The sequence below is a fragment of the Tursiops truncatus genome, chromosome 1, assembly GCF_011762595.2.
Source record: "Tursiops truncatus isolate mTurTru1 chromosome 1, mTurTru1.mat.Y, whole genome shotgun sequence".
Classification (NCBI taxonomy): domain Eukaryota; kingdom Metazoa; phylum Chordata; class Mammalia; order Artiodactyla; family Delphinidae; genus Tursiops; species Tursiops truncatus.
Genome location: NC_047034.1, coordinates 67,668,205 through 67,687,203, shown reverse-complemented (window position 1 = coordinate 67,687,203; position 18,999 = coordinate 67,668,205). Strand labels below are relative to the sequence as shown.

The following is an 18,999-nucleotide window of genomic DNA, read 5'->3' as shown; positions in this document are numbered from 1 at the left end:
CAAGTTATCAGAGCTCTGTCTCTGAACAGGGCTAGAGTGAGATGGCGGGTTTAGATAGCCTTTCCCAAGCATGGGTGTTGCCTCTTTCCACGGTAGCAGGGGCTTGGTCACTGAAGGACGGAGACATAGGAGACCGGATCTCCTAGCTCCCTTGGTTGGCCCTTCCGGGAGCCGCCCGGTCTCTAGTGCAGGAAGGGGAAGGGGCCAGAGCTCAGAGGAAGGCGTGGCAGGAAGGGGGCAACGCTGTGGTCAGGGAGCCGCTCGCAGAGCACAGCTGCACGGTGCCGTCAGAGCGTCGGATCCCCAGCTCGCGGCCCCTCAGCCCCTGCCCAAGATGTTTCCAGCAGTGGTCTTGCTCTTAATCCTTTTGGTTGAACAAGCAGGTAAGAGGGTTTGGTGAGGGACAGTGAGCTGGGCTCCAGGGTTGGAATCAAGGGCATGTGTCTGAGGGCTGAGGCAGGGACAGACAGAGGGAGGCTGGCACTGGGAGGATGGGCACAGAGACCCTGCGGCTGGTCCTGCCCAGTCTCTGTCAGGGCGCAGGGCTTGTAGTTCCCTCCTTTCTTGTCCCCTTCTTACTTTTTCAGGACTGATACACACGTAAGTCTTCAGTTTGGCAGAGGAAGGGAGTGGGTGTATGACATGAAAAGCTGGTCTGGGGGAAAATTCTGTTTCTCATGATCAGCATTTTCTGTGGGGTGCCTTTGGTCTTCTCCATTGGGAGCTGACCTCTAGCTGGTTAAATAATATAAAGCCCCCTTCAGGAAGGCAGGGGCCTGTCCTTGTGTTTAGGAGTGAGGCAACGGTAGTCAGATACGTGATTGCGGCTTCTGTGGGTCATCACTAAGGCACAGTTGATGTGAGGGTGGGGGCAGCGTACAATGCCCAGTTCCAGAGAGCTAAACGTCAGCTGAGAAATGGAGGCAGAAATGGGAAGTCCTTTGCAGCTCTGAGGCTCCAGGCGTTTTCTAAACTCTCCTCGCTCTGTCTGGGTCGTCTGTGTTTTGAAGAGGGATAGTTACAGCTGGGGTTCGGGTAGGAAGAGGTTAGTGAAACTTAAGGGAAAATGGGGAAGTTGGATGGACTGGGATGGAGTTCCACCAGCCCAGCTGTGAAGATGGAAGGACTGAGTGAGCGGCCAGTCTGCTGCCATGGGATGAGGGAGCAGGGACACTGAGGCATAAGAGAGAGGGCACGAACCTGGAACGCAGAAAACCTGAATTTCAATTCCTGCTCTGGTACTTCACACTGTGACCCTAAATGAATTACTTAGCTTTTCTGAGCCTTGGTTTCGTCACCTACAAAATGGCGATGATGTTTCCGTCACGGGGTAGTTTTGAGACTTATGTAATACCGTGTGTGAAAGAGTGTCACAGAATAAAACGTACTTCACCCATATGTCACATGCCCATGAGCCCTCTGATAGGGGTCAGAGCAGATAGAGGCTGGAGCTCAGACTTTATTTGATTTTTTTCCTTGCACGAAACTTCCTCTCTCAGTGGCCCAGGGTGAGTAACAGGGCAGAGTACCCGGAGCCGGAATCCATACAGCTTGTGGTCATTCCCTTGAGCCTGGGCTAAGACACTCGCTCAGCCTTATGTGCAGAGCCATCGGTATCTATAAGGCCAAGGAAAGCAGGCACCTTGTTTTTACATATTTAAGTGTCTTAGTTGGATGGGGGGGGGACAGAAAGCGATGTGGCTGAGGCTAGATGACCCATAATAGAGTGATTGCCTTCCCTCCTTTCCTCAGCTCACATCCTTCCGGTCCAGCCCTTAGCAACAGGTCACAGGACTTAGCAGAGACACCCCTGTGGTTTCTTTGCTGAAATTTGTCACTGCCTCCACTCACTTGACCCCCCTGGGCCGAGGTTTTGGTCTTGGCTCAGTGAACTCAAATGGGTCCCTTGAGGGCTATGGAATGCTCAGTGGTGCCTGAGGAACCCACAGTGCTAAAAAGAGAGGGTTGGGGGCTGAGGGGGAAGCTCTCAACTCTCAGAACCTATAAGTTCCATCACAACAGAACAGTTCACACTTCCTGTCCTACCCCTAGCCTAGGGTGAGGAAGAAGAGGGAGAGGTGAGAGAAATAGGAATCTAGAGAGGAAGATGAAGTTTCTTCCCTGGGACGGTGCCCCTCCAAGTCCCGTCCTACCTCCAGAGCCCTTTCTTTCTCTCCTCTGAGCACCAGATCTTTCCTGCTGCCCCTGACCCCATGGGTACCCTCTGTCCCCTCAGCGGCCCTGGGAGAACCTCAGCTCTGCTATATCCTGGATGCGATCCTGTTTTTATATGGTATTATCCTCACCCTGCTCTACTGTCGACTCAAGGTAGGGCTGGGCAGCGTGGGATGAGGGCTGGAAGGAGAAGTGGGAGGGTGGTGGCAACATGGCTCCAAAGAGAGGGAATAAAAGGGGTTCCCCTACAACGTTTGGAGGTGGGGTTGGGCCACTAACTCCACCTTTACTGATGGCCTTTCCCCTACTCCAGCTGCAGGTGCGAAAGGCAGCTACAGCCAGCTATGAGGTATGGACCCTTCCTCAACTGGGTATCAACAATTTTTCAGTCTCTCAGCCCCTCTGGGGCTTTAGCCTTGGGATCTGCGGTCTCTGGGGGGCATGGGACTCAGGTGCTGATCTCTGTAAGCTTCAGAGGTCCCCCTCCTACCTCATCCTACCCACCCTGCCACCTAGCCAAATCACAAAATATTCAACAGGTGATGAGGAAGAGTCAAGTGTAGAGTGACAAGGCGTACGTGAGAGTGTTGTATGTTGTGTGTATATGTGTGTTGGTAGCCATATGGGCAAATGTGCATTCATGCCCCCGAGTACCCGTGGGAGTGCCCTCTAGCCCAAGGGGGCCAGCCACCCCTGGACAAATACCTCCTGGGGTAGGGAAGAAGATGCTGAGGGGCCCTGGAGATGTGGGTCTCTAATGCCTTGCCCTTTTACCTCTGCAGAAATCAGATGGCATTTACACGGTGAGTGAACCTGCCTCCCAACCCCAGTCCCAGGAAGTCAGCAGAAGAGGGTGGGCTTTTGAGTGAACTTTGGAAGGGGTAGGGCCTCTGGGGGTGGGTAGGAGGCCCTGTGATGGGCTCAAGCTCCTGACTGTCCTCTGACTTCTACCTCCAGGGCCTGAGCACCCGGAACCAGGAGACTTATGAGACCCTGAAGCATGAGAAACCGCCACAATAACTTTAGAACAGATGCCCTTGGTCACTTCCTTCTTCCACTCTCCTCCCAGCCCTCGTAGCTGGCATCACATATGCCTCCCCGCCGTTAATGCCAGCTGACCCTATCCCTGTAATGACGCTATGCCCCCCATTAATAGACACCAGTGGTTCCTCCTCCCTGTCAAAGACCTCAGATGCTCTTCATTAATGTTTATATTCTAGTCTCACCTCTTTATGCCACCCTTCTCCGCTTCCCCGTCCCCAACTCCCACTAAACGATGGAAACGGAAGGCATTAACATCAATAAAGTTACCGCAGACTGGACTCTATTCATTCATTCATTTAACATACATTTACTCAGCCTCCACTAGCCTAGGCTGGATACTGAAAATATCACAAGGCAAATTTAGTTCCTGACCTTCCATAACTCATAGTCTAATAGACCAGAGCTGTTCTGCTTGATTGAGGGATGAATGCTGACTGTGTCTGGGGGAAGGATGAGACCCTTGATCCCCAGGCTCTCTAGCAGGGTGCTGGAGCAGGGAGTAATGTGTTGGGGGTCTAGGCACATTCAGAGACATTTGAACCCAACAAGTGACTTCCGCACCCAGCTTGGCCCTCTGTGTCTGACAACGGAAACGAGGTTGGGTTGCAGAGAAGCCTGGCTATCCAACCCCAAATAGTCACCAGTCCAGATCAGAGTGGGCTTCAGGGAGCAGTGTGAGTGCAGCTCGCAATATACACGCATATGGGCATTAGCATAGCTGAGAAGCCAAACATGCAGGAGGGATGGTGCGACTAAAGCTTGTGTGATGCTCCCAATGGAAGGTTTTATGGGAACCGTGTTTTCAGTGGATTCTGGGGCAAGAGGGACCTGAGGGAGCCAGGTCTGGGTTGGAGGAGGGTAAGGCAAAGGGGAACAAGTCAGGTCCAGATGGGAGGCCAGGTCCTCCAACTGCATGGGTGAGTGGTGAAGGAATCCCCCTTCTCAGTGCCTGTCCTGTTTCGAGGCAGGATTCCCTGGTAGTATCTGAATCCCATCCCAGCCCTGTCCAAACGGGTCCAGAGTCTCCAGGCTTACCCCTAGCAACCCCCTATGCTGGGCAATACTTTGTACTGCATGGTGACTTACACTTTTCAATGTGTTTTCCATCCTGTCGTACCATTTGATCCACTCATTAACACTGTGAGGAAATTCAGGCTCTTTGAAGTTAATTAACCTGTCCAATGTCGTCTTGCAAGGGACAGACAGATCTGTGTCCCTGCACGTGTTGCCACGTGAGGAAAAAATAAATAGATACTGAGAAAGAAAGGGGAAGAAAGTAGTCACGAGTGGTAAGGGTCTTAAAGCCCAGACTGAAGAGGTTGCTCAGCATACAGATGAGCGGGGGAGGGATAGACTGGGAGTTTGGGATTGACATGTACACACTGCTATAGTTAAAATAGATAACCAACAAGGACCTACTGTATAGCACAGGGAGCTCTGTTCAATACTCTGTAATAACCTAAATGGGAAAAAATTTGAAATAGAACAGATACATGTATATGTATAACTGAATCGCTCTGCTGTACACCTGAAACACAACACTGTTAATCAACAAAACTCCAATATAAAATAAAAATTAAAAATATATATATATATATACAGAAGAAATTGGAGCTATCTCTGGTGTCTGGGGAAAAGGTGATTTCAGATGAGATATGATGAATGAGTCAGGGTAGAGAAGTAACTATTTTAAATATAAAGTGGAAGTAAACTTTTATTGGAAAATGCCCATTTTCCCATTTTGGGATTGTGAGTCTCCTGCATCAGTCCAGCCTGACCTCCATTCCATTTTGATTTAATCCAGGTATCACAGCTACCAAAATTTCTCAAGTCCCACATGTCCATCAAGTTGGAGACCTGTTAGGCCTTTAACTGGCTACCACGTCTACTAGCTCCAGGCTCTAAGACGGCTACCACAACTTGGGCCAGTTCCATGAATAGCACCCAGGTAATAGTGGGGGACAGGCTTGGAATGGGTGTTCCCAGACAGGGGGTCTAGGTGAGAGGTTTCAAATGGAAGGATTAGAGCGCCTTCAGGGAGAGGAGTCTTTTATTGAAGGATGGGGGAAAGCACAGTGTTCCCCTGGCTCAGAAGGGAAGGGAGGGGCCTTGGGTGACACCTTTCATTTTGGGGAAGATTTCTCCTCTTCATAGTATGACAGAGGAAATTCTGAAGGGTGCTCTCATTTCCCGTGACCTTCAGGAGTCTAGGGATTCAGTTCATGAATCTTTTCATGCCTTTCAAGGTACCATGTCCACGGCAAAGTCTCTTTAGTTTCTCCTGCAGGGCCATTCCCAGGCCTGTAGAAAAATCCCTGGGGTTTGGAGAAGAGTCACAGGCACCCCTACTCTGTCATTTCCATCACTGGTCTCTTCAACCCTTTCTCCACCCCTTCACACCAAAACCCCTCTCCTGTAAGAAGCAGATTTCTCTTTGTTCTCCCTCCTCCTCTTCCTCCACTACCCCTACTTTTCCCAGTCCCCAAAACATACCAGGCTCACAACTTGATTCCTTCAATATTTATCGTAGAAAACAAGGAGTAGGTAGGAAGAGGAGCTCTAGGCCTGGCCAGTGGGTGTTCCAGGGGCCAGCTGGGGATGGAAGACAACAGTCTAGGCAACGCACTTGGCAACAGGCGGTGTTTTGAGGTCCAAAGTACTGTCCAAGAAGTTAATCAGATCAGTTCCAGCCTTCTTGACGAGGGGCATCAGCTGCTCCTGTGCCTTCTCAAAGTAGGCCCTGGATATGTGAGGGATTAGAAGTCAGGATGAGGGACTGGTAGGGGCCTTCTTGGTAGTGGGAGATGAGACCCAAGTCCCCAAACCCTAGTGCCTGGTCTATCCTGGCATGGCAAAGCTCCTAGGAGGAGAGGCAAGCCCTCCGCTGGACAGAGATAGAGATAGAAGAGACCATACAGATAGAAATTCAAAGCCCAGTTCCCGCTACCCCTGTCTGTCCAAGAGGTCCATGGGATCTGTGGGGTGATGAAGGAATTTTCTCTACAATTTAAACCTCATCCTCCCTAACCCCCACCCCTTAGCTCAGTCTTCTGTAGGACCTCCCAGCTTCCCCTCTTTCTCTCCATAGCCCCCTGGTCCATGAACCCCCTTTGTTGAGACTTACTTGGCCTGGTTTGGAAGCTCTGAGCCCTTGGCCTTCTCCAGCAGGTCTTTGCCGTAGTCGGTCGCAGTCTGGAAGTACTGATAGAACAGGCTCTGCAGATTCGGCAGCTCTGCCTGTCTCCGAACCAAAGCCCCTGCACACACACACACACATCCTCAGCTGAGTCCCCAACAATGAGTCTCACATCTCTGCCAGTATTCAGCCTCAGCTCTCAGCTCTCTCCCCAAACAGGTATCCAGCTCCAGGTCTTTGGATGCACTTTTCTGGACTTTAGAGAGGGAATGATTTTTCTTTTAAGCTCTCTGGTTGCCAGACCTGGGCCTAGGAGAACAGACAGATGGGCAGCTAGGACCCAAGCACCTTTTCCTCCTTGGGACCCCTCTTCATAACACACCCACCTTCAAGGCTACAGATGGTAAGGAGCAACACAGTCATTGGAAGCAGCTTCATGGTGTTAATGGAAGGGAAATTGGCCTGCGAACAGGTGAGGGCAGGGAAGGTCACTGAAGCGAATGGGCTTCAGCCCCTCCCCAGAGACCCCTACCTACATGTCCACGCCAACCTGGTTCCCTCCCTTTCTACAGTTAAATCTTTGGATGCTGCCCACACCTCTTACTCCCTTACTTTACCTAGTCAGCGTTGCTGTCCTTGCCGTCTGTGCCTGGCCTGGCTAGGGAGGCAGGGGCTATATATCTGTATGCTTCCCCACCCCCCTGTCAGGTGACAAGTACTTTGGAGGAGTCCAGGGGGGCAGGAGCTATACTGGAGTAAACAAGTTAGAGAAATGGGGGGAGGAGAGGACAGCACGTGGGGGACTCATGGTGACGGGGTAGGAGGCAGGGGGTGCAGGCCTTAATGGATGCCAAGGGGTATACTTTAGGCTTATTCAGGATCCATTCCTTTGGGGCCTGGGCCCAGTAGTCCTTGGATTTGAATGCTTCAGGAAGCAGGATTCCTAGGTTTTTTTTCTCTGGAAAGCTCTGACATATCAAGCCCTCAGCCCCTGGTATCTTTGTCCCATTATGGGGATATTTCATCTCCCAACCCTATCCCCCATCACTGCAACTTGGCAGCGAGGTACCGGGGAACAGAAGAAAGGACATAAAATCAGAGACGGGGTGAGGGGAATGCAGGTTAGGACAATAAAGGTTAGGGCCAGAGGCCAGGTGTGATTGACTCTGTACCTTTTTGAGTTAATGTGTAACGAATGAGATGGGAGAGAAAACACTGGAGCCGATCAGTGAGCACAGCCCACCCCCAATAAAACAAATTCAGAAAGCAGCCGGTGCCCTCCCCCTGAATTGGAGCGCTCTGGCGGGAAAAGAGGTGAATGAGAGGCTTCTACCAAGGATAAAGGTTGAAGGTCTCTGGGCGTTTGATCACCTTACCGGTTTCAGGCAGTGGTCAGCCAATATGAGTCAGCAGGAGCCAAAGCAGCCCTCTGACCAAGGCCCTGACCCTTGTCCCAGCCCTGACTGTGAGGGAAGGCAGAGGTGCATTCCCCAGGCCCAAGGTATCTGGGTGAAACCAGCTAAATAGATATCAGAAGTATCTGTATCTTTCATCCTTTTGCCCTCAAAGTATACGGAGAGCATTCCTGGGAGATGGGAGTGGTGATGTGAGAGCTAGTGGGGAGAGCCTAAGATATCTTATTCTATCTTCAGCTATTCCCCTGTGGAGCACTTGGTTCTTGAAGGGCACTCCATTGACTTGTCTGTAGCTTTGGAGTGGAGCGCATTGAGGGCAGGAGTCCATATTCCTCGATTTTATTTGCCAACTCTGCCTAAGGAACCAGGGAAGGAAGGATTAACTTCAGGGGTCAATTGTTTCAGGGAATAGTTCTGCTAGAATTAAGGCTGCAGCCCCTGTTCCTCTACCCCAAATTCTCACACCCATTCCCATTCTACCAAGAGGACAAGAGAGCCAACTTTGAGAGGTGCAGACCTCCAGGAGGGAAGTGTAGGTCCATTTGCCTACGGAGAGCTGTACCTGTGCGTCGAACTCACTTGGAGGTGTACTGTGTACTGTTCAGGACTGTGAGGGGGAGTCCCCAGGGCCTGGGAGGGTGGGGGGCGCCTAGGGGTGTTCCGAAGCGGTGTTCGAAAGAAGTTTTCACAGTCGTTCCCTCCGCCACCCTTCACAAAACGCGTCTCCAGGCTATATGGTGGAGGGAACTTCAGTGGCTCAAGCTCCAAGATGCTCCCTCTAGTGTCTTGCACGCTCAAAGGTTTTTCCCGACCTTGGAAAGGCAGGGCGATCTAAGGCCATCTACTTGAGTAAGTCTAAGCAGCTACCAGCAAGTCCCGTCTGTCTCTGCAGTGCCGGGTTGGAGCTCTCATGATGAGAGGTCTGCCACTCCTTTGCGTCCTCCTCTCCCACTGGCCCATGCTCAGCGGCCAGGCAGCCTTTTTTTTTTTTTTTTTTAATCGATTGGGCGGAGCCCAATCAAGGGAGGGTTGGGTCTCTGAAACCTTTTTTTTTCGCCCGGTTCCAAGATGGTGTTCATGACTACGCTGGGAATGCAACGTGAAGCCGCAGTTCTGCCATCATTCAAGATGGCTGCCCCCATCAAGATGACCGGGGTGTGCCTGGGGGAAAGGGGCAGCATGATGGTATGAGATGGTAAGGGTTATTGCTCCATTGCAAACCTCACCTTGAGGCATAGGAATGAAGAGCAGAAAGGCTAGGAAGCTGGGTGAGGTCTGTGGTGGAGGCTAGGATTAGAGAGTGGGGGAGGGTACAGGGGTGACAGGTGGGGGTGAGGGATTAAAGATGGGGTGGGAGTGTGCCTGGGGTTCAAGCTCCCCACCGGTGCCCTCTCCCCCCACTTTTCCTGTTCCAGGTCTAGCGTCGGACCATGTGGAAGTTTCTGGGACTGGGGAGCCGGATAATGGGGGGTGGGGCCCGTGCGGGGTAGAGGGAGCAATAGCGTCCTTTCCCAGGCGAACCCCGGCCCCTCCCCGACCTCTGGACTGAAATGGGGAACACATTGGGCCTGGCACCGATGGGGGCTTTGCCCCGCCGGAGCCCCCGTCGAGAGGAACCTCTCCCCAACCCTGGGAGCTTCGATGAGCTGCACCGGCTATGCAAAGGTGAGAACTTGGCATCTAGGTGTCTCAAGTTGAAGGGGCAGAGAAGGGGAGGGTCTTGAATGGCGGGTGTCCAGTGATGGGAGCAGAAAAGGGGAGATCACAGCTGGGGCGGGCAGCCTCAGGGAGGATCAGGTGCTCAGTGCAGCGGAGCACTTCCTGTTACAGGACTTGAAAGGAGGTCAATTCCTCCAAAGCAGTTTCTATGGGATTGAAAGGGGAGACTACTTCATGGGGTAGGGGTTCCTTGCCTGTGCTTATTCCTTCCCTTCCCCTCCCCTCCACCCACTTCAGATGTATTCCCAGCACAGATGGAGGGAGTGAAGCTCGTTGTCAACAAGGTTCTGAGCAGCCATTTCCAGGTGCTCCCACTTTTCTGGCCCCTCCTTTCAATTCCTCCCTGCCTGTCTCTGGATCCTCTTCTCCTTTCCTTTGTGCTCCAGCCTTAGCCAGGCTATATGGGACAAAAGAGAGAGAATATGGGGGCTCTCTTTACTTCCTTTGCCTGTGGGACTTGTTGCTTTTAATCTGGTGACCCTCTGTATATGTTGTAATGTTTGGGTTTCTTAAAAGACCTGCTGGATGGGGACAGGATGAAGGGTGGGATGGGGGATTGAAATAGAGCAGAGATGCTCTCTCCTCCATCAACCTCTCTTTCCTTAGGTGGCTCACACTGTGCACATGAGTGCTCTGGGCTTGCCGGGCTATCACCTCCATGCGGCCTATGCAGGGGACTGGCAACTTAGCCCAACTGAGGTGAGGGCTCCACACACCTGGGTTATCTCCCTAAAAGCCCAGCTAGGACCCAGGTGTAGAGGAGGAGGAAATGTGTGTGTTATGAGGAAGAATGGGCAGGGCACCTCCTCTGTGTTTCTTGGGAGAGGGTGGGGAAGCATTTGTGATGAGCTGGGAGTTTGTCCTTGTGGCTCCACTAGGGGGCGCCGGGTACCGTTAAAGAAATCCTACATTTGGATTAGAGTGAGTGGTGCCACCCAGCTCAGTCTTACTCTGGACACTCTTCAACAGGTGTTCCCCACTGTGGTCGGGGACATGGACAGCAGTGGCAGCCTCAACGCCCAGGTCCTGCTCCTCTTGGCAGAGCGGCTCCGAGCCAAGGCTGTCTTCCAGGTGATCCATGGTTCCTGCCTTCATCTACTGAAGCATTTCCTCTTTCTGCCCCATGAGTGTCCTGCTCTGGGGGCTCAGGGAGAGGAGCAGAGGCAACAGTGATCATAAAGAGGGAGGGAGATTTTACTTCTCCCTCTCCCTACCCAGACGCAGCAGGCCAAGTTCCTGACGTGGCAGTTTGATGGCGAGTATCGGGGAGATGACTACACAGCCACTCTGACCCTAGGAAATCCTGACCTGATTGGGGAATCGGGTGAGGAATTGGTACAAGGTTCTTTTTGTCTTGGCTGCCCACTTGCTAATGCTGGCTATGCCTCTTCATGGTCTGTACAGTTCAGGGATTAGAAAAGAAACTTTCTGGGGCAGGCTGGGGTGGGGGGCTGCTGGGGGTGAGGTAGAGGGCCTGTCTCTGTGAGTGACTCCATGTCTCCCCACCCCACAGTGATCATGGTTGCTCACTTCCTGCAGAGCCTCACTCATCGGCTGGTGTTGGGAGGAGAGCTAGTTTATCACCGGCGGCCAGGCGAAGAGGGGGCCATTTTGACACTGGCTGGGAAGTACTCGGGTATGGGGTGAGGAGGAATAGTGACAGGGAGGGAAATTCTGGACTTGGCTGGGGTCCTGGCCTGTGTTCTATTACAGTAACGCTCCTTTTCACTTGTACTTTGTTTTTTTATTTTTGTGTGTGTGTGTGTGTGTGTGTGTTTTTGTTGTACTTTGGTTTTGACAGCTGTACACTGGGTAGCTACCTTGAATGTGGGATCAGGTGGGGCCCATGCAAGTTATTACCACAAGGCAAATGAACAGGTGAGTCTACTGATCCCATCCCCTGCCGCAACGAGTCCCTCCCAACCTCCACAGGCCCTGCTGACCCACTATTCTTCCTACCCTCGCTACATATACGTTTCATGCGCCCCTCCATTCTGCTGATCCCCTGTCAGGACTCCTCTAGTCGTCACTGAGACAGATCCCTCTCCCATCCTTGCCCATGGTTCTCAGGTTCAGGTTGGAGTGGAGTTTGAGGCAAATACGAGGCTACAAGACACAACTTTCTCCTTTGGTTACCACCTGACTCTGCCCCAGGCCAACATGGTATTTAGAGGTGAGGGTTATTCAGATGACATTCGGAGGTGCTGAGGGATCGGGGTGGGGGACAGCGGGAGGGAAGCTCCGCCTTCCTCTGCTGGCCCCTTTCTCCGAGCCCTGTTAGATAACCTAGTGTATATTCTCTTCCCCAACAGGCTTGGTGGATAGTAACTGGTGTGTGGGTGCTGTGCTGGAGAAGAAGATGCCCCCGCTGCCCGTCACCCTCGCCCTCGGAGCCTTCCTTAATCACTGGCGCAACAGATTCCACTGTGGCTTCAGCGTCACTGTGGGCTGAGGTTGTCCCAGAGCCAGCCCCCATAACAGCTGGAACCTCTCAGTCAGGTGCCCTGGGGCCAGGAACTAGGCCCCTCTCAAGAGCCCACCTTGCTGGGTGACCTCTAGGTCCCAGGAGCAGAGTGGGGACAATACATGCCTTCCTCAGAACTGGAGCTGCCACAGAGGCAGCTGCTGACGCAGTGGTTTGAGGCTCCCATCTCTGCCATCAGCCCCAGTTTCATCTTCCCATACTCTTATGGCTCTGGACTAAGGGAGAAGAATTAACGGGTCTGTCTGGCTGCATTTTCTCCCCTCACTCCCACCTCCTTCATTTCCTTATGGATTAAAGCTCCTAGCCTCTTCCTCTTCAGAGCAGAAAAATCTGCATGGCATTAGCTCCCATCCTGTTTTCCATCCCAGAGTTTCCCAAGGCTGGGAAAGAAGGGCTGAAGGGCTAAATCTTTGACCCCAGAAAGTGGGGTCCACCTATTCCCAGACGGAGCTTCTTTACCTCTTAGCCCTGAGGCTTCCTCCTTCCCCATCTTCTGTGCTTCCAGAGAACAACTTTGTCCCCGTGGCCGCCCCTCATTCTCCCCATTACCGCATGAAGAGGCAGACATTGCTTTGATCTTTCACTGCAACCAGTGGGCTCCCTGTTTACTGGCTCCAGCCTCTGGTCCGAGCATTTTCCCCTTTCCAGTCCGGCGTGTCCAGGTGGTCTGGGGAAGGAGGCGGACTGGGCCTCAGCTGCAGGTCTCCTGGAGCAGTGGCACCATGGTGGACAGTCCCCTGGATGTTGTCGATTTGGTACCAACATGCATTGTTAATGCTTCGGAGATCAGCCAACCGGCCCAGCAGCTTCGCATATAGAAACCTTTGGGGTCACCAGGGAAGGAGAAGAGAGAGAGGCAGCTGAGAGTCTTGTCCTGAGGCCCTGACCCCCTAAACTGCCTCTCTGTGAAGCTAGGTCTGAACATTAGGGAAAATACGCTCTGATGTGACAAATGTATCAGAAGCTCCAAAGGTCCCCAGTGGGGCCTCTATCTGACACTGACTTCTCTCACCATGCCGTTTTTCTTGAACCCAGAGCTCAGAGGGCCGAGTGTGAAGGAAGCCCCAGACTTTGCCAGATATTCAGCTGTGTGGAATCCGAGGATCTGGCCTTCTAGAGCAGGTTCTAGAAGGTGGGTGTGTTCTATGGTATAAAGCAACCCTCTTCTGGCCAAACTGGCACATTGAGGAATAAGCAAGACAGAAGTGGAGTGCACTTCAGAGCCTGGTTAGATCATGGACTGTTGAACCAGGGGCTGGCGTTGGCCATGAAACTGAATGACCATAACTTCAAGGGGAATGAAAAAGGAATTGGACCAATGGAGAAGGAGGGGAAGGGCCAAGGAAAGAGAGTGAACAAGATTCTTGAAAGTCTGTTTTAGGCTGGAGGAGTTGGATTGGTGAGGTGATGGATGTCATCAATCTCAGGAATGCTATTATACCGAGCCTGTGAGCTACTACTTTGCATCTCTCCTGAATAAAAAAATCTGGGAAAAGTGAGATGAAACAGCAGTAGGAGCAATTTGAATGCCGGAACTCTATGAGATGGGAGGGAAGGACTAGACCCCCAGGGGCCCTGGTTTCCCAAAGGAAAGGACAGTAAAAGCACTCATCCTGAGTTCAGTGTCTCCCTAACTCCTTCCCACCCTGGCGCAGCCTCCACGTGTCCAGTCCCACTGTACCGGTCCCGGGGATTTTGCTGCTGGCCTTTGATATAGCTCTGCAGAGTCAGCACTATCTCCTCTTGCAACTGATCAGTCCCCTCTCTCTGGGTTATCCCAGGCCGGTCTGTAAGATAGGGAGTGGGGAAGGACAAGGTGGGAGGTTGCGGGTGGCCTGCATGGTGCCCCGGGGAGCCAAGACTGGGATAGACCCATTCCACAAGTTTGAAGACTAAAAGGCCTGGATGGATGGATTCAAGGGGCTGGGAGTTTGGGCAAAGGTGGTGGAACAAAAGCTTCTGGGCTTTGAGGGATGCTTCCCGGGAGAGAAGAGGGCCATGGCAGCCACGAACACATACTCCAGGCTCCTGGAGCTGCAGTTGGCACAGTGTCCTATGGAAGCCGAAGAGAACTCCAAAAACTCTTCCTGGAACCCCATGGTGGGTTCCGGGGACACGGGCTTCAGTAGTTGTGTCACACGGGCTTCGTAGTTGTGGCTCTCGGGCTCTAGAGCACAGGCTCAGTAGTTGTGGCGCACGGGCTGAGTTGCTCCGCGGCATGTGGGATGTTCCCGGACCAGGGCTCGAACCCGTGTCCCCTGCATTGGCAGGCGGATTCCTAACCACTGCACCACCAGGCGTAGGAGCCTTCAGGTCACCTCGCCACATACCATACCGAAGGGATGCATGTCCTCTACTGTTCTAGCACCATCTCACCATGCACTCCATCTTCTACTGTGTAGCAAAGAAGCCCGCAGAGGAAGTTTTGTGTTTGGAGACAGAAAGTGGCATTGAGTGCAATGTGACATTTCTACAACTGCTTCCTTGAGAAGGGAGATCTGGTCCTCCATGGGCCAGAGCAGGAAACCTGCTCTTTAGACTCTAGCCTGAACTTCAGAGAGGGAGAGGAACTCCCAGTTCTGATTGAGACACTTAAAAGCTGGGAATTCAAGACCTGCTACTTGAAAAGGCTGAGGGATGGGTTAGTTTGGTTAGTGACCTTTTTTGGGGGCGGGGGTGGTGGTGAGGGTGGGATTATAATTTACTGGAGTGTTTTCTTCCTGAAAGGTAAGGGGAGGTCACATACCGAAAGGGGCAGGTCCTTGGTGAGCCTGATGATTTGCTGTACCATGAAAGTGTTGATGTCTGCGAAATGTGTGAGCAGAGGCAGTGCAGGGAACTGGGTGGACAGCGCTGGTGATGGAGGAACAGATGAGCTGGAGGCTGCAGAGGTCAGAGCCTGGGTGAGAGGCCCCGGTCCCAGGGATCTCTTTTAGGCCTCTCCAGCTTTATCTTGGAAGGGTTCCGGGCTAAGGAGTCTGCCTCGGCTGGGGTTCTGGAGAAGTCCTGTCCTCTATTGGTGCGTGGCACACGGCCCCCTCCCTCAGGCCAGCCTCCTTGGGCACTCTTTTGGTCATATTTCAGCTTGAATCCTGGAAATGCTCTCCCTGAACTGCACAAACTGGTCAAACATGGCGCCCACGTGGCGAGTTTGGGCCCCCAGCAGTGTCTGGACTAGCTCTTTCTCCTCAGCTGCATCGATGCTTGCTGTGCCCGCCGCTGGGCCTGTCTTGCTTACCGCAACGCCCGGGCTTCTGCCGATGCGATCATTGTGCCTGGGGAAGGGATGTGACAAAACTATTGAGACTAGCAGAGAGCACCTTCCTCTGTCAGCCCCTGGTCTGGGGCCCTCGGACACTGCGTAATGAAGGACGCGGGGAGGGAGGAGAGTTCTTGAGGCCTCCTTGGGCTTGGCTGAAGTCCCAGGGGCTCCAGGTGGTAGGGGATTCCTGTACACTTTCCCCGCCCTGTGAGGCACTGCAGCAGAAAACAATGCACTGTGGGAAGGAAAAAAAGGATGGACAATAAAGTGGGAATAGTATAAGGAGATGTTTGACTTCTGGGGGAGCACTGAAGAGGGAGGGCTTGTGATACCAAAAACATCACCCTATGTTTGCATAGCTTTATAATGTCAAAGCTTCTGAGGTTAAGTCTCACTGAATGAAACAATCCTGTGGGTGGAGAGGGCAGGTGTTATTATCCATATTTTTCAGAAACAGACTGACATTCCAGTGACAGGTCCAAGGTCACAAAATACTTAACGTGATGTAGACTGAATTCAAGATTTTTTGACTTCTACAGTTTCCTTTCCACTGCTCCATATTGAAAAGCAGTGTGACGTCATGGAGAAAGCAAGGGTCTGGTGAATACTGACTCTACAACTTTTCAGCCGAGTGGACTTGGACAAGTTGATTTCTGTTACTTTAAGTTGAGTATGAGATACATTATCTTTTGGGGGCAGAGCCTTATTACCTGGCACAGAGAAAAAAACATTAAATAATTCAACAATTATCAAGTACCTACTAAGTGACAGGCACTCTATTTGAGAGATGGAAGAGTAAAATCAAGCCATATAAATATCTAGGGGAAGAGCATTCCAGGTAGAGGCAATGGCGAGTGCAAGTATAAGTTACAACAGTCTTGAGAAGAGTGTGCTTGGTGTGTTTGAGAATGGCATTGACGTCAGTGTGGCTGGGATGGGTTGAGCAAGGGGAAGAGTAGGAAGTGAAATCTGAGAGGTGGTATGGAGGAGCTGGCCCATGAGATCATGGACCATAAGAGAGAGGAGGAGCCCTTGGAGGTTTTGAGCAGAATAGTGACATCGTCTGACTTGTTTCACAAAGCTTACTCTGCCTGCCCTGTGGAGAATACGCTGTGGGAACAAGGGCAAAGCATAGTCAGTGGAGGGACGTAGTGGATTCTCGGGATGGAAAGGGGCCAACTCACTGTCCTTCTTCATGCCAGCATCTAGGCACTTCTGCAACCTGCAGGCTGGGCCTTGTTGACCTTCCAGCTTCCAGCAAAGGGGCACGTGAGACCGGTGCTTTTGCTGACTGTTCGCCTGAGAGGACAGAGACATTGTGAGGGTTGGGGATGGCAGCGAGCAGGTAGGTATGTGAGGGGCTGAAATGAAATGGTCAAAAAGAAACTATGGGGCTTCCCTGGTGGCGCAGTGGTTGAGAGTCCGCCTGCCGATGCAGGGGACACGGGTTCGTGCCCCAGTCCGGGTCCCACATGCCGCGGAGCGGCTGGGCCCGTGAGCCATGGCCGCTGAGCCTGCGCGTCTGGAGCCTGTGCTCCGCAACGGGAGAGGCCACAACAGTGAGAGGCCCGCGTACCGCAAAAAAAAAAAAAAAAAAAAACTATGGTGAGAATTTCCTGGCAGTCCAGTGGTTATGAAACAGGAGGGAAGGGGGCAGGGCACAACCTTTGAAAGAATGACGTAGCCCAAGGACATGACATAAACTGATTAGAACCAAATGGGTCCAAGATGGCAGACAAGTCGAGTTCCACTAGACCTTGAGCCTCAGTATACGCTCACTGTAACACATCAGCAAGCTAAATGACACACCCACAGGGCCATGACAGTTCCCAGGCCCACCTGGGATCAAAAAGTGGGCGGTGGCCCAATTCCTGGAAATCCCCGCCCCTTCCTGAAATAGCTGGAATACTCCTCCCACTCATTAGCATATGAAAATACCCACCGCTATAAAAACTGACAACCCCAGACCCTGGTGCCTTTTCTCACCTTCTGAGGTGGCCCACACTTTGTGTGGGGAGTGCGTTTCTCTCTAAATAAATCCATTTCTTACCTATCGCTTTGTCTCTCACTGAATTCTTTCTGTGATGAGACATCAAGAACCTGAGCGTCATTAAGTCCTGAAACCAGGTATGTGATCTCAGTTGGAAGACCGTAGGTTTTGGCCGGGTTCGAGTCCTGGCCGAGAGGGTTCAAGTCCCGATCTGGGTCTAGGCTGGGTTCGAGTCCCAATCTGAGGTGCACCGTTTCAGTTAGGACTATGCGCTTTCACCGCCGAGGGCCTGGGGTTCAATCCCTGGTTGGGGAACTAAGATCCCGCAAGGCAAGTGGCCCAAAAAAAAAAAAAAAAAAAATCTGTGGTGACATGGGCTACTCTGAGCTGTGCCCAGAGGTCCCTAGGGGTAGAGAGGATACAACGCATCTCAAGCATTTCCAGGGGGGCACAGAATCAGTCAGGAGAGCCTAGTTGGTGCTGTACTAGTTTGGTGCTTTGCAGGTAGTGAGTACCCTTGACCAAGGAGTTGTGTCCATAGGACAAGCACTCAGCCTTCCCTCTGTTATTTTGCCTCATGTTTATACAAGTGTTGAGGTTGGCAGTTTGCAGCGTGCTAGCCACAGGGTAGTCAGGCTTCAAGATGCAGGAGTGATGTAACTGGACAAGCTTGGGCATGTGCCAGGGCTTAAAGGCTGCCTGGCAGGCAGTTTGGGAGGGCGTTTCCGCTGGGGAGGAGGTTCTCACCTGAAGAAACCCTTGCAGTCCTCAGAAGTCAGGGCCTGGAAGGGATGGCCTGTGGCTCAGTTCCTGCACACACACAATTCCTCTGCTCATCCTCCTCACGGACCATGGCTTCAGGTGTTGCAGTGGCTGTCACAGGCCCCTGAATGTCAGAGGGGTTATCAGTCGGCTCTGGACCACCCTTGACCTTCTTCCCCTTCTGCAGAGCCTCTTCCCAAACCTGCCCTCGGCCTGACCCCCTGCATTATCTGCACTTAATTGCTTTTAGTCTCTGGACCCTGAAAGTTTTCCTACCTGCTTCTCTTCCCACTCTGACCCTGCTTTCCCCTTGAGCTCAAGAGCTGCTAGTGTTTAGAGTTAGGGATTACGGCCCTCAGTATCTGGAAAACAAGGATAGAAACTGCTCCTTATCAGATCCATGTAGATGTTCCCTATTGCTGAGGAGAGAGGGAGAGAACAAGCTTTTTCACATGACGTATGTCAACAGTAAAAGAATAGGCATGGGCTTCCCTGGTGGCACAGTGGTTGAGAGTCCGCCTGCCGATGCAGGGGACACGGGTTTGTGCCCCGGTCTGGGAAGATTCCACATGCCGTGGAGTGGCTGGGCCCGTGAGCCATGGCCGCTAAGCCTGCGCGTCCGGAGCCTGTGCTCTGCAACAGGAGAGGCCACAACAGCGAGAGGCCCACTTACCGCAAAAAAAAACACAAAAAAACAGAAAAACAGAATAGGCATTACAATTGTACAAAGCTCCCAAAAGGAAAGTTCTTCAAAAGAGACTGGGGGCTAATTAAGGGCTTATGTAAAGAGCTAGAAGAGGTCCCACTTCCCGAGAAGGGAGGGCTGAGAATTAAATCAGAATAGCCTCTAAAACATTAGATATATGGGATTGATCTGGGGCCTCTTGCACCAGAGCTGGCATCATGGGAGTGTACCTTGTGCAGTCCCACAGGCTCTGTGCTCAGAGGAATCTTGGGCTTGGTTTAATGCTCTGATATTGCCACTGTCTTGAAATTCTTTTTTTTTAAAAT

The 18,999-nt window shown here is 52.2% G+C and overlaps 4 protein-coding genes across 5 annotated transcripts; 2 read left to right on the top strand and 2 right to left on the bottom strand.

Annotated features, from left to right (window-relative positions):
- The first annotated feature begins 22 nt into the window (after nucleotides 1-22).
- Nucleotides 23-3,497, top strand: FCER1G (Fc epsilon receptor Ig). Its single transcript, XM_004314130.4, has 5 exons — nucleotides 23-383; nucleotides 2,237-2,328; nucleotides 2,489-2,524; nucleotides 2,958-2,978; nucleotides 3,133-3,497. The coding sequence occupies exons 1-5, from the start codon at nucleotides 71-73 to the stop codon at nucleotides 3,193-3,195; spliced, it is 525 nt and encodes a 174-aa protein (XP_004314178.2). The 5' UTR covers nucleotides 23-70; the 3' UTR covers nucleotides 3,196-3,497.
- Nucleotides 3,498-5,728: 2,231 nt separating this feature from the next.
- On the bottom strand, nucleotides 5,729-7,013 carry APOA2 (apolipoprotein A2). The gene is made up of 4 exons (XM_033848010.2): nucleotides 6,973-7,013; nucleotides 6,742-6,817; nucleotides 6,344-6,476; nucleotides 5,729-5,959 (listed from the first exon to the last, which is right to left on the bottom strand). The coding sequence occupies exons 2-4, from the start codon at nucleotides 6,791-6,793 to the stop codon at nucleotides 5,833-5,835; spliced, it is 312 nt and encodes a 103-aa protein (XP_033703901.1). The 5' UTR covers nucleotides 6,794-6,817; nucleotides 6,973-7,013; the 3' UTR covers nucleotides 5,729-5,832.
- Nucleotides 7,014-8,820: 1,807 nt separating this feature from the next.
- On the top strand, nucleotides 8,821-13,473 carry TOMM40L (translocase of outer mitochondrial membrane 40 like). 2 transcript variants are annotated; one of them, XM_004314127.4, is made up of 10 exons: nucleotides 8,821-8,965; nucleotides 9,186-9,435; nucleotides 9,727-9,794; nucleotides 10,096-10,188; nucleotides 10,459-10,560; nucleotides 10,708-10,813; nucleotides 11,003-11,125; nucleotides 11,291-11,367; nucleotides 11,560-11,662; nucleotides 11,802-13,473. In XM_004314127.4, the coding sequence occupies exons 2-10, from the start codon at nucleotides 9,321-9,323 to the stop codon at nucleotides 11,939-11,941; spliced, it is 927 nt and encodes a 308-aa protein (XP_004314175.1). In that variant the 5' UTR covers nucleotides 8,821-8,965; nucleotides 9,186-9,320; the 3' UTR covers nucleotides 11,942-13,473. The 2 variants fall into 2 exon arrangements, with proteins under 2 accessions (XP_004314175.1, XP_019787745.1); XM_019932186.3 differs by lacking the exon at nucleotides 11,003-11,125.
- NR1I3 (nuclear receptor subfamily 1 group I member 3) lies at nucleotides 12,666-18,079 on the bottom strand. The gene is given in 16 exon segments (XM_019932197.2): nucleotides 12,666-12,710; nucleotides 12,712-12,796; nucleotides 13,656-13,776; nucleotides 13,956-13,995; nucleotides 13,997-14,046; nucleotides 14,049-14,094; nucleotides 14,358-14,442; nucleotides 14,444-14,501; nucleotides 14,717-14,827; nucleotides 14,830-14,858; nucleotides 15,082-15,166; nucleotides 15,169-15,249; nucleotides 16,421-16,471; nucleotides 16,474-16,535; nucleotides 17,974-18,046; nucleotides 18,049-18,079. Coding segments are annotated over 16 exon segments (1,053 nt in total).
- Nucleotides 18,080-18,999: the final 920 nt, after the last annotated feature.

Excerpts from the sequence above, each read along its gene's own strand:
- TOMM40L (XM_004314127.4), top strand. The coding sequence starts at position 9,321 with ATGGGGAACACATTGGGCCTGGCACCGATGGGGGCTTTGCCCCGCCGG. Across the intron at positions 11,126-11,290 it reads ACTGGCTGGGAAGTACTCGG|CTGTACACTGGGTAGCTACC; the intron begins GTATGGGGTGAG and ends TGGTTTTGACAG. Across the intron at positions 11,663-11,801 it reads GGCCAACATGGTATTTAGAG|GCTTGGTGGATAGTAACTGG; the intron begins GTGAGGGTTATT and ends CTTCCCCAACAG.
- APOA2 (XM_033848010.2), bottom strand. The coding sequence starts at position 6,793 with ATGAAGCTGCTTCCAATGACTGTGTTGCTCCTTACCATCTGTAGCCTT. Across the intron at positions 6,477-6,741 it reads TACCATCTGTAGCCTTGAAG|GGGCTTTGGTTCGGAGACAG; the intron begins GTGGGTGTGTTA and ends GTGTGTGTGCAG. Across the intron at positions 5,960-6,343 it reads GAGCTTCCAAACCAGGCCAA|GGCCTACTTTGAGAAGGCAC; the intron begins GTAAGTCTCAAC and ends TCACATATCCAG.
- FCER1G (XM_004314130.4), top strand. The coding sequence starts at position 71 with ATGGGTGTTGCCTCTTTCCACGGTAGCAGGGGCTTGGTCACTGAAGGA. Across the intron at positions 2,525-2,957 it reads CAGCTACAGCCAGCTATGAG|AAATCAGATGGCATTTACAC; the intron begins GTATGGACCCTT and ends TTACCTCTGCAG. Across the intron at positions 2,979-3,132 it reads AATCAGATGGCATTTACACG|GGCCTGAGCACCCGGAACCA; the intron begins GTGAGTGAACCT and ends TTCTACCTCCAG.